The sequence below is a fragment of the Lotus japonicus genome, chromosome 5 (assembly GCF_012489685.1).
Source record: "Lotus japonicus ecotype B-129 chromosome 5, LjGifu_v1.2".
NCBI lineage: Eukaryota > Viridiplantae > Streptophyta > Magnoliopsida > Fabales > Fabaceae > Lotus > Lotus japonicus.
Genome location: NC_080045.1, coordinates 7627891 through 7641205, shown reverse-complemented (window position 1 = coordinate 7641205; position 13315 = coordinate 7627891). Strand labels below are relative to the sequence as shown.

The 13315-nt window shown below is 40.6% G+C and overlaps 1 protein-coding gene across 1 annotated transcript; it reads right to left on the bottom strand.

Annotated features, from left to right (window-relative positions):
* Nucleotides 1-705: 705 nt before the first annotated feature.
* LOC130720234 (protein OXIDATIVE STRESS 3 LIKE 1-like) lies at nt 706-2222 on the bottom strand. The gene is made up of 2 exons (XM_057570863.1): nt 1868-2222; nt 706-1377 (listed from the first exon to the last, which is right to left on the bottom strand). The coding sequence occupies exons 1-2, from the start codon at nt 2101-2103 to the stop codon at nt 897-899; spliced, it is 717 nt and encodes a 238-aa protein (XP_057426846.1). The 5' UTR covers nt 2104-2222; the 3' UTR covers nt 706-896.
* Between the last annotated feature and the right edge of the window lie 11093 nt (nt 2223-13315).

The window sequence follows — 13315 nt, the reverse complement described above, 5'->3', positions numbered from 1 at the left end:
TTTACTTTTTTTCTTAGGAATTATTTCCATTTTCCTTTCTTTTTATTTTTTTCTTTTACACACCTTGAGCACTTCACTTCGTACATTCTTATATCGTCGTTGGAACTCATTACCAACGAGGCTCATTGCCTTATAATCTCAACCCTTTCGAGATGACTTATTGATACAAGGAGTCGTCCTATCATAATTGCGTCATTGTCATCGACCTATCACTTGGGTCGTCACACCATTGTTACTTCATGGTTGCATCATTGGATTCACTTGCCATTAACCTTTTACTCGGTTGTCGCACACCATCGACTTCACTCGTCGTTGACCATATCGCACCACTGGCTCTTTCTTTATCACAAGTTCACTTGAATCAAAACCCTGATACCACTATTGGAGTGGAGCAGCGAAACGCTATTCTTCACAATCTTACAACTCATGAGGGGGTTGGGAGTTAACGACCCACACATTGGATTAAGATACTAAGAGCATAAGTGGTCTAGGACATCATCCACATACATTCACCACAAAAGGCAATGTGTGAATGGTCATACAGCTTCTAAATTCTTACTCTTTCTTACATATCCAATGTGATACAATTTCAATACTTCAACAAAACGGTGGGTCATGAAATGAAAGTGCTTCATTTCACATTGATTCGCAGTTATTTTTAAAGGGAAAAACATATTTTCAAGTTGTGTATGTGTAGTCATAATATAGGGGAAGGAAAAAATGCTCTCACATTGTCTACCATATAATACACTCTATTATAGTTAATCTGAAGGGATCATACACAAAGACTCAACTCTACAACCTCCATCTCGCTCAAACTGATAGGACCAGATCAAGATGAACATCCAAATGAGTTAAAAGGGTTAATAACTTAGTTTCCGAGTTAACAAGTTCATTTACTGTGATTGGTGTGCTGCTTCATTTCCAATGGAGGGGCTTGACATCTTCATTGTTGCAGCAATGGCACAATGCTGCAAATCAGCCAAGGAATATGACCGCGGATTAGCAATTAAAGAAACTCTATGCCGGGGATGAAGAGGAGGAAGAGGAGTCGGTGACGGTGACAACGAATTTGAGCTGGACGCAGAATCTTCACTTGTAATACTGCTGCTGCTGTCGGAGTTGGTCGCGGCAACTGCAAGAGCCAGAGAACTTCTGCTCAAGCTGATTGATCTCTTGGAAATACCACCCCCATTGCTTCTCAAAGGGTAGCTTCGATTCTTGTCCCAACCATGACTGAACGCCATCAAATTCCTACGCCTCCTGGTATAAGCATTCTCTGGTTTCACTATGTCTTTTAGTGATGGGGAGGATGCAGCATCAGCCAAGCTTGTGAAGGACATTGACTTGCCATTATAGAACTTCGAGATACCTCTCCTGCATAATCATATTACATGTTTAGAAATCATTCTACAATTGAATCTAACAGTAAAATAAATTCTAATTGATTAGTGGACCCAAACATCCTTCACAAGAACCATATACAAATTGTAAGCACCCATATTCATTGGATCACCCAAATCACGAGTTATTACTATTTTTAGCAAAAACATACACAATACAATTTATAGCAGAATTGGTAAAACATGAGGAGACAAACTCAAAAGCAAAGAGATCACATTAGCTACTACAAGATTTCATTTTTCAGAGAACAGTTATCATGAATAGATCTAACAACTGTCACCCTAGTTTAGCAAATGTCCCACAAAATTAAAACTTTTCCAACTTGTCAACCCATCTAAAAAAATAAACAAAAGTTCAAACAATCAATACCAAAACAATAAACTTAACAAACAATCCTAGAATCTAAAATCATGGGTGTTGATCTATGAAGAAAAACATATTTTTAGATTAGAAAAATGTCTACCTAATTGGAAGAACCTCTTCAAGGGCTTCCATGCCGTTCAAAGCTCCACCACTATACGCACTTTCTGCCTCGTTTTCTCCACCCTCATCATCATCACCCATTGATCTCTCCGACGACACATCGCTGTTCCTCCCAATCGACGACGACGAGGTGGTACTGCACTGTTCCTCCTCCTCCGGCGACACCTTCGCCGCCGCTTCATCTTCCCTCACCACCAACCCTTCAAATCCCATCATCAACTATGCAAACTGAACCAACAAGAAAAGCAGACAAAGAAGAAACGCAAAGAGAAGAGATAGAGAGAGAAAGTGTGTCAAGAAATTGAGATAGACACAAACACAGGGCATAGAGATTTGTTTGCATATTTATAATTTGGTAATGGAATAACAATAAATACATGTGTTTTTTTATTGTTATTTGTTTTGGGTGGATAAGGTATCCAACAACATAGTATTGTATTTTTTTTTGTTATTGTTTGGTCTTATCCTCTTTCACTGGTGGATGGATGTTAGAGAAAAGAGGCTCCTCCCATGGTTTTCTTTTTTCTCTTTTTTTAAATTACAAACAAATATTAGCTGTGATCTAGCTAGACTAGTGCTTGTTGATAAGCCTATTTAATCTACCTAAAAAAGTCAATTTCGTTTTGGGTTAGACAGTATTTTCCATTGCATATTTTTAGAAAAAGTGTTAAAACTTAAACGGATCAATATCCACCCACGTGATGATTTACATATATCGTCATAAATTTCATCTTTATCCCTTTCATCCTATTGCTTTGTTTGGTTGGGTGGAAAGAAGGGGAGGAAAGAAAACACGGAAATCGATGCATGAATTTAGACAAATGAGAATATTTTGAGCATTTATAAAAGAAAGAAATCAAAATAATGTTTTTCTATGAATTTTATTTGACGACATCATATGATATGAGATCATTATAGTTATAACTTATGAGGGTGTAACCACAAATGTGAGTGAGAGAAAGAGAAAAAAAAAATAGATAATGATTTTTTTGGATACATGGATGCTAAAAGAAAGAAAAGCTAAGGCCTTAGGAAGGTCATCCCTCGATAGTCCTTAGGCAACGCTGCCCGAACACTCTCTGGAGCATACTCATAAATCACCAACGCCTTGTTCCCCAAGGCTCCCTCTTTAGCCATGAAATCCGCCAGCATGTTTCCTTCACGAAGAGTATGATGCAGCACAACCTCCCAATCTCATTGTAAGACCTGAGCAATGGAGCTAAGGATAGAAGCATAGAGATGGAACTTCGACGCTCTGTTCCGGATAAGGGAGAGAGCCAACATGGAATCATTATGTACAACGACACGGCGGAAACCGTTTTCCCAGCAAAGACGAAGCCCATGAAGGATCCCAAGAAGCTTTGCTCTAAGAATATCAGAAAACCCAATAAAGCCAGAGAATCCACGAAGCCAAACACCCATGGAGTCACAGAGAACGCCACCAAAACTAGCTCTACCCGGGTTACCAAGCGACGACCCATCACTGTAAGGCCCGAGTTTTTAAGTTTATGCCAAGTGAATAAACTTCTTATTCACGATTAGGGTTGATGTAATGTGAAGGGAAACCTGAACGAAAGTTTATTAAATGAAATATATTTATGAAGGAGAAAGTTCAGGAAAAGTTCAAGGATTGCATTATGATCGATAAAAGTTATAGCACGAACGTTTTACGCTTAAACCTAGGTCAGAAACCCTAGTATATAGCTAATTTTCACTTTTAGGCACGATGGCAGTTAATTCCAAAAATCTTCAGAGAAATGTTAGAACTTCTCTTTTTCATATATCACAATCGTTTCGAGGCGAAACTCTAGGATCTACGAACGTCCGATTCCAATCATCGGAAGTTTGCCGAAACCGAATCCATGGTATTTCAAAACCCTAGAATTTCTCGACAATGAAGACTTTTTCTATTCAGAGCTTCAAATGAATATTCCACACGCATATACCCATTTCTCTTGATGATTTCAATCTTTCTTCCGAAGGAAGTTTTCCATTCCGACATTCGATGCAAAAAGCAACTTATCGGGTAAAATAGTTTTATACCGACTATGCTTTAGTTGCCAAAAATACAAGGAGACCTCTTTATAGTTTTGGAACTCTTTTGCCAAAACATATCTATTAATTCATGGAGAATGAAGTCGGAAAAATCAGATTCGCGAAACTTTCATTTTCCCGCGAATTTCCAACCTTTATATATAGCAAAGAAAGGAAGAAAAACACAAATTCTCCTCCATTTTCTCTCCCAAAACCGCGGCCAAGAACAAGGAAGAAGGAAGATGAGTTTTTCTTCATCGTTTGCTTGATCGTCGATCAATCAGTTGCTACTTCAAGGCTTCGAGGTATAGTCGCTAATCCTTACCTCTGATCGCTTTTTCCATAGCTTTTCTGTAGAGTTTTCTGAGCGGATAGTTTATGGGTTTTTGCAAAACTATCCTGAATCTTTCATTTCTGATTCTAAACCTCTTCCTTATGCGCCCAAGATCACTTATGCCGGGTTAGATTTTCCGTTATGTCGCCGGAATTCCGCCGGAATCAATTTTTGGAGTTTTTGGTGTAAAGCTTCAACCTTTAGGCTGAAAACTATCGCCTTAGCTTAGTGCTAGTAGGATTAGTTGTCATAAACGTCGTTGGTGACGTCCCTGCAAAATTTTATTTTTGGGATTTCAGTTTTGAAAAATCCTGTTAAAAATCATGACCAAAATACCCCTGCGACAGTTTTTGATCCGATAATTTTTCCGAGTTCAGAATACCCTTAGTTACGGCTTATGAAAGCATAGGAACCAAGTTTGATCGAAGAAAAATCGAGCCCCATAATTGCACAAAGTGGCCGAGCCCTATTAGAGGGGAGGAGGAAAATTTCCTTTTCCGAAAACTTGTCTTTCGCGCTAGTTTATCGTACCTTAGGGAATAGATTACTTCGAGTAACCTTAGTAAGTATCGATAGCTTAGTTTCCGATAGATTCTGATAGTATTCTGTGATTTTATTGTAAAGGTGCTTTTGAGGATTTCCCCGAGGACCAACACTTTGAGAGCGAGGAAGCACTAGTTGATCATTCTGGAGAACTTTCAGGTGAGGGCTTCTCACTGAATCTCTAGTTAATGCTTAGGGTCGATGTTTCGACATTGTTTACTGTTTATGCACTGGAATTGTGTGTGATTGGAAAATTTTTTCTGAGGCTTCGGCTGACAATGTAGATGATTCATCTACTGAATGTTTTTGAGATTGTCTTACATGCTATGTGCTATGTGGGTAATCTAGGATGTGTGGTGCATGCTTTATATGCTAAGTGCTAAGTGTTTATGATGCGATTTATTGATATATGACATGTTGTTGATTGTGATGATTTAAATATGCTCTGTACTGGAATCTGAGATTCTGAATGGTGAGAATAGCGGGCAGGTCATGCCGATTTTATTTTGAGAGTATTGAGAAAGTTTGATAGGACGAACGAGGTTCGGGCCTTAATTTTGTTTAGTGGATCGAGACATCCTCTGGAAGCGACTTGGGATTGGGAGATCCTGAAAATGTATAAGACTTGCGATAAGACAAAATGGAATCTATTTTATAAAGAAAATTCATAAGACCTTAAATAACCTCAAAATCTTTAAGTAATGATAACAACCTCGAAGGAAGGCATTGGAAGTCAAATCATAGTTTTGGAAAAACGAGGAGTGTCGTCGGATCCAAGTGTTGAGTTTGTTGGTGTGCTGTTGGAGCAGCGTTTATTGTTGTGCTGTTGGAGCAGCGTTTGTTATTGTGCTGTTGGAGCAGCGTTTGTTGTGGTGCTGTTGGAGCAGCTATGTGTCGTTATGAAGTGTGTCTTTTGGTCGCAAAATCGACTTTACCTTAGGGTAAGCTTTTAGAGACTTTAACTTCCCTATAACACGTGGTGACGTGTCGAGTGAGGACGGAGACGTTGTTTGACTAATCATTTTGCATACATGCAACATTAATGAGGTATTAACACAAGACGTACTCTGGACCTCGTCGGTTTCCAAAATGGTCATAAGACCCGGAATGCCGTGAAAGAGCGTTTGTAGACGTCTCTTGTAGCAGACCGAAATTGCAGACCTACGGGTTTACTGCTGATATGACTACCTCTGTTGGAGTAAGAGGCACGCGGGCCGAAATGGCTCCACCGTGGCTGGTGTTAGGGCTGATCCGTTTGATGTCCATCCCTTTCCGGAATGCATGTGGTTGACTGGGTTAACCTGCATACATATCATGCAACATGCATACTAATTTAGTTGTTGAGTGTGATTGGTAATTGTTAAACCTATTTGGAACATGCTATCTGCTATTATTGTGTTTATGTTATTGTGGAACATGCAACCCTAGGAATGACATCTTTAGCTATAAGCCTAAGTGGCTATCTATTATTTGTACCTATTGGGTTTATTATCTACATAGTTCTTTAGAGTTGACCCTCGCGTCTTCTGTGTGTGCTTTGGCGGACAACGCCTTTTGTCAGATGAATATTGCGGACTGGTTCACCATGGTCCAGCCTTCGGGGGGATTAGGTACGAGATGATAGATCAGGACGACCCCGGGTCGTGGGTGGTTGACCCCGCGAGCCACCGAGCGACGTATTCGGGGCGCATCATGGAGGACCACGTGGACAGTGGAGGACTCTTGAGGTCAGGAGTGTTGAGGCGATGCTCTATTAGCTTCAACTTGCCACCGGGCGTTCACTGCGGACCAGGATTCGGAGGAGCACCGCCGCCACCGTCATCTTCAGAGGAGGAGGATCCCTCAGAGGAGTTTCCAGTGGGAGTGCCTTCGGCAGGGTCTAGTGCACCCTCTGTTGCGATCATTGATGATCAGGGTTCGGGCCCTAAGCCCGTGAGTCCAGCATCGGAGCGCACTGCGGTTGCGAGGGGAGGACGGATAGGGCTGGTAGACTTGGTCGTTCTGGATTCTGATTCAGACAACGATCATGCTAGCACATAGTTTTGAGTGTTGGTATGAGCTCCTCGAGTTAGGATTAGTGTAGGAGTAGAGTTTTAGCTCTGACAGTCTTGCTTCATTTGTTACTTAGGGGACAGGGTAGATCCGCCTATAGCTTTTTGTGTGGTTTCCTTACGGGAATCACAGAGAGTTGGTTGGACTTAGGAGGTCTTATTTTCAGGCCATTGGGTCAGCTGATTCTCAGTTTTGAGGGATGATGTTGCGGGCACTTCACCCTTTTCATTTGGTTTGTATATATTGCCTACGGGCGTTGCACTTTTCTTTCCGTCACTGGAGGTTACTCGTGACGAGGTTGTTACTTACAGCGGGGGCTGTTTATATATTGTATATTAGTTCTATTGCTTTTCGCTTTTGGGTTTTATTTAATTCAGTCTTGTCTTAGTTATTATCGAAAAAAAAAATATTTCACGTTTTTCCGCATTAAGTTTACTTTTGGTTACTAAAGTGACGCCACCGAAATCGGGGTGTTACAATCACAATTCAAAGCAATCCAACCCTCAGGAGGTGCTTACCACACCACCCACCGAGGAGCAGCAGCTCGGGACGCTGGAGAACGCGCACCTAGAATCTGAAGCACTGCGGCAGCACGATGAAGGGCCAGCTGCCAAGGCTCGCAGACACCATCGAGAGCAATATTACAACAACGACATCAGATGAACCAACAACGAAGGAGAAAACTCGCAACCTGTTCAAGCGGGACAAAATGAATCTAAGCAGAAAAATCAAGCGCTGCCATGAAGGAAGGGGTATCCAGGTGAAGCGTGGACCAAATAGCCAACGACTCAATGCAATCTCTGAGGCAATAAAGTTGAGTTTCTGCATGGTTCCCGCAAATCTTACAGATGATAGGCAAGGTGATTCCACGGTGGTGAAGCATAGCAACAGACTGAAGAGCTTCATGGCAAGTTTTCCACGCAAACACTCTCACCTTCTCTAGGATATGCAGCCACCAAATCCACTCTGAAGGAACTGAAGAAGTCGCAGGCTGCTCACGAAGAACCAGCCATTGATGGCAGTCCCCGGCCGTGAACCAACCATCCAAGCTACCACCCCAGATACACAGATCATCAGTATAAGCATCGATATGGATAAGTTGAGCCAAGATAAGAGAGCGCAAATTAATTAAATATACAATAAAAATTCAACAATATAATTAATTTTTTTTAAGATGCAGGGGCTAAGCCCCAAAGCTAAACAATAGCCACTATGGGTTCTTAGAAAATTTTCTCTCTTATATCAAGCATAATGAGTTTATGACAAGCTCTTAAAATGGACCGAAAAGAGTGGACACCCAACATAAAACTCAAGGAAGCATCATCTAACAAATATGCAATTAAGTCACCCTCCCTAGAAACAAAGGGAAAACTAATAACCCCATGGAAGTTGCACCCACCGATGTGACTTGCACATGACAAACAGACGATGAGAACTAAGAATGTCCACCTTAACTTGATTCACATCTCTCAAAGTCGAGACACCACCAGCAAAACCTTCCCTTTCACAATAAAAGAAATATCAAAACTCATTGTTTTCACAATCATGGATGTCTTAGACCTACTAACATGGGTTTCAAAATGTTCTTGTCTAATACAAGATCACCTTAAAGAGGAAACCCTAGAGGGAAATATCCTTCGTTCGATGCCTATAAGACGTGCCCTAGTTCCTACAAGGGTCAGGTCATCCAATCTTAACTAGTTGTAGTGGAAGGTCGCCCTTCATGGACCCTATTGAGGCCTCGCTTATCCTTCTCGTGGTCGCTCCAAGGTCAAGTTTGAGGTGAGTCCTATAGTGCCAGGTCCCGCCCAGCCCACAAACAAAGCCACACAGCTGACAAAATATCGTATAAACCAATTAATTCAAGAGAAGAGGGGACTCCTTTAGCAGCTTCTCCTATGATATTCCAACGTATGGTGTTAAACATAAAAACCAAAGAGGTTGAGAATAGAGTTATCAACAAATCTTAAGGAACCCATGAGACAAGTTCTTGTCTCTGACTATATGCTCATTCGCCTGTTGTTCTTGGACCCCTAACCTACTTAAGTCCATCGTCTCTAAACCATGACCATGAATACCCTATGGGTATTGCCTCCCACTACCCTCCTTATGACCAACACATGAGGATACCCCATTATGTGGTCCCACATTAGGACGTTACGTATCCAAGGAAGGGGTATGACTTTCACTTAGCACGTGCTTTTTTCTTTACATTCGGAATATTGTCGTGACTTGACCGAAAATTTATTGGCTTGGGATTTTCATTCAATAATTTGTTCTCTGGCCTCATAAATGGTGCATCATGATTTGAGCTCCCTTCTGACGTAATATTGTATACATTCACTACTCCGAGAGAAACACGGGTATTGTTTCCATGTTTTTGTCGCTGCCATTAACTGTCTCATTAAGAGGTTCAAAAGGAAAATATTATGCACATTATGAAAATTGTTTCTTCCACCATCATTTCATCATTATTAATCCCTTAAATAGCAACAAAACCACCATTGTCCTCATTATGTGGGCCCACATTAGGACGTTATGTATCTGAGGAAGAGTCTGACTTTCACTTAGCACGTGCTTTTATCTTTACATTCGAAATATTGTCGTGACTTGATCGAAAATTTATTGGCTTGGGATTTTCATTCAATTTCTCTAGCCTCATAAATGGTGCATCATGATTTAAGCCCCATTTTGGCGTAACATTGTATACATTCACTACTCTAAGAGAAACACGGGTATTGTTTCCATGTTTTTGTCGCTTCCATTAACTGACTCATTAAGAGGTTCAAAAGGCAAATATTATGCACATTATGAAAATTGTCTCTTCCACCATCATTTCATCATCGTTAATCCCTTGAATAGAAATAAAACCTCCATTGTTCCCATTATCAACATTGAATATTGATTCCACGCCACAACCAATTATATTTTCCTCTTCTCTAACTTCTAGTGCATTGAACCTAGACTATGTCTGTTGGCGCCTGAATGTAACGCCACACCCACCTTGCTCTGGCTAGGGCTATCGCCCTATCCTCCACAGGTCATGATTCCTTGCATTGGTTCCCCTCAAGAATCATCACGATCCAATTGGAGTTAACTCTTCCTCCATTGTGAGACCCAAGTTTTTAAGTTTGGAATAAACTGAATAAAATTCCTTTTCACGATTAATTTGATGTAACATGAAGGAAAACCTGAACAAGTGTTTATTGAATGAAATAAATTTGTGAAGGAGAAAGCTCAGGAAAAAGCTAAGGATTGTATCAAAGTCGATAAAAGTCATAGCACGATTAGTATTCGCTTAAACCTAGGTTAAGAACGTTAGTAAATAGCTAATTTACACTTTAAGACACGATGGAAACTAATTCCAAAAATCTTCAGAGAAATGTTAGAACTTCTCTTATCCGTCTATAAACAAGCATTTCGATACGAAACCCTGGAATGTACGAATGTCAAATTCCAATACTCGGAAGTTTGCCGAAACTAAAACCCTGATAGTACAAGAAACCTAAAATCGACGAACGATGAAGACTTTTTCTATTCGGAGCTTCAAACGAAGATTCCACACGCGTACACCTATTTCTCTTGATATTTCTAATATTTCTAATATTTCTTCAGAACGAAGTTTTCTCATCCGACATCAACTGCAAAAAGTAGTTTTTCGGGTAAAATCGATTTACACCGACTTTGGATCGTTTGATTTAATTCCAAGAAACCTATTTTGAGTTATGGAATTCTGTCGCCAGAACCTATCTTAGAATTCACGGAGGAATGCGCAGGAAAAATCGGAATCGCGAAATTTTCATTTTTCCACATTTTCCAAAACCTATAAATAGCTAGAAAATGAATAATTTGCAAAACTTCACCCATTTCAAACCCCAAACCCGCGAGCTTGAAGGAGAAGGAGGGAGGAAGTGATTTTCGCCGTTTCTTGCCCGATTGCTGCACCGTTCGTTGCTATTCGAAGACTTCGAGGTATAGATACTATATCTCACTTCTGATCGTCAATTCTGTCGTCTTTCTCTATGTCTTTCTGTGCTCAAAGTTTTGAGCTTTTTGTAAAACTGTCCAAATAACTCGATTTCTCTGTCTAAACTTATTCCGTGCATGCTCATGAGCGTGTTTAGCGGATTACATTTTGCCGAATGTCGCCGAAATGCCGCCGGAATTCATTTCTGTTGGAAAACCCATTTCTGGACAAAGTCTCATCCTTTAAGCTGAAAATTCACGACTTAGCTTAGCGCTAGTAGGATTAGTCGTCATAAACGTCGTTGGTGACGTCCCCATCCAATTTGTTTTTCGAAAATCCAGTTTTGAAATTCTGAGCTGAAAATAATGACCAAAATACCCCTGCGACAGTTTTCGATCCAAAAATTTTTCTGAGCTTAGATTCGTCTTAGTTACAACTAATGATAACCTAGGAACCAAGTTTGATCGAAGAAAAATCGGCGCACACAATTATGATGTGTGGCTGAGAGCTCCTAATTAGGGGGAGAAAAATTTTGTTTTTCAAAAACTTGTCTTAACGCGTTAGATTGTCGTACTTTGAAGTTTATAATGCTTCGTGTAACCCTAGTATGTATTGTTTGCTGAGTTCCTGACTCATTGTGATTGATTTCTGTGAATTTGCTCTAAGGTTCGTTTGAGGAATTTTGTGGATTCGAGGAGGAAGATTGTGAAGGAAAGGTTGAGGAGCAAGCTCGAAAACCTACAGGTGAGGGCTACTCACTGAATACTAGATAATGAATTAGGTGTCGACGAATTCGACTTGATTTACTGTTTATGCACTTGATTGTATTTGACTGGGAAAAACGTTTTCTGAGGCTACGGCTGACAATTGATAATCATTTATCGCTTGATTGTTGTTGAGATTGATTCACATGCTAAGTGCTACCTGGTTAATCTAGGATGTGTGATAATTGCCCTATATGCTAAGTGCTACATGGTTATTCTTCAATGTGTTGATATATGTGCCATGACTGTTGGATTGTGTTGCTTTGATTATGCAAATACACATATATCTGTTGTTCGCCAGAGTGAGGATAACGGGCAGTTATGCCAGATTTATCGTGAGATTTTGAGAAAGTTTGAAGGGATGAACAGAGATTCGGGCCTTGTTGTTGTTCTGATGGATCGAGACCTTCTCTGGGAATTACTTGGGATTATGGGATCTTTTAAACTCATAAGTTTAGAGACAAAACTAAATGGAAGCTATTTTACAAGAAAAATTCATAAGACATTAAACAACCTCTGAATCTTTAAATAATGATCACAATCGCAAATAAGAGCTTAGAACTTGAATATTAGTTTTCGGAAAATGAGAAGTGTCGCCGAGTCCAAGTTTTAGGAAACTAATGAGTTTCCGAGTATGTTGATACTCTTTGCTCGATGAGCAGTTTTGTTGTTTGACTATCTAAAAGATAAGTCAGGAAAATTAATAAGTTTCCGGGTATGTTGATACTCTTTCGCTCGATGAGCTGATTTGTTGTTGGGCTATCTGAAGGATAAGCCGGGAAACGGGTAGTTTCCAAGTACATTGGTACTTTTTGCTCGCTGAGCAGTTTTTGACCATCGGATGGAGATGAGTCGGATGATTCAAGAAATCATCATGAGTTACTTTTTATAATTAATTGTCTTTTGTCGCAGAATCGACATTTACCTTAAGGTATTCTTTTTAGAGACAATAAGTTAGCTAGAACACGTGATGACGTGACGAATGAGGTCGGAGACGTTGTTTGGCTAATCACGTTGCATTCATGCACTCATTTTGAGGTTAATACACGGTGGGATGCCGGACCTCGGTGGATTCTAAAATGGTCATAAGACCCGGATTTCCACATAAGAACATTGCAGTGATTCTTAGTAGCAGACGGAAATGGCAGGCCTGCGGGTTTACTGCTGATCTGACTACATTTTGTTTGGTATAAGAGACGCCCGAGCAGAAATGGTCCCACCGTGGCTGGTGTTAGGGCTGACTCGTTGGTGCCCATCCCTCCGGATTGCATCTTGTTCCTTTGCATTTGCATTTCATGCACCATTCATGCTGATTTAATTGCTGATTGTATTTGTTACCTGTTAACACTGTTTGAGATATGTAATTGCCAGCAAATGTTATTTATTCTTATTTGGCAGGATATACAAATTATAATGTTGTCATTCATATCTAAGCCTATGTGGCTACTATCTAAGCTTTGCCTATTGGATGTACTATTATGTAATTCTTTGAGTTGACCCTTGCGCGTGCTACCTGTGTATGGGGGGCTATGTATGCCTTTTTTGTCAGATGTCGATGGCCGATTGGTTCGAGATGGTCGTCCCTTCGGGGGGGAGCAGGTTTGAGTTGTTGGATACGGACACCCCGGGCTCATGGGTGGTCGACCCCGCCGATCACCGAGCTATTTACACGGGGCGAATAATGGAGGACCGCGTTGACATAATGGGAAACTTGACGCACGGAGTCTTGAGATG

Bases quoted from the DNA above. Each gene is read 5' to 3' on its own strand.
- LOC130720234 (XM_057570863.1), bottom strand. From the start codon at position 2,103: ATGATGGGATTTGAAGGGTTGGTGGTGAGGGAAGATGAAGCGGCGGCG. The intron at 1,378-1,867 runs GTAGACATTTTT...ATGATTATGCAG, and splicing joins GAAGAGGTTCTTCCAATTAG to GAGAGGTATCTCGAAGTTCT.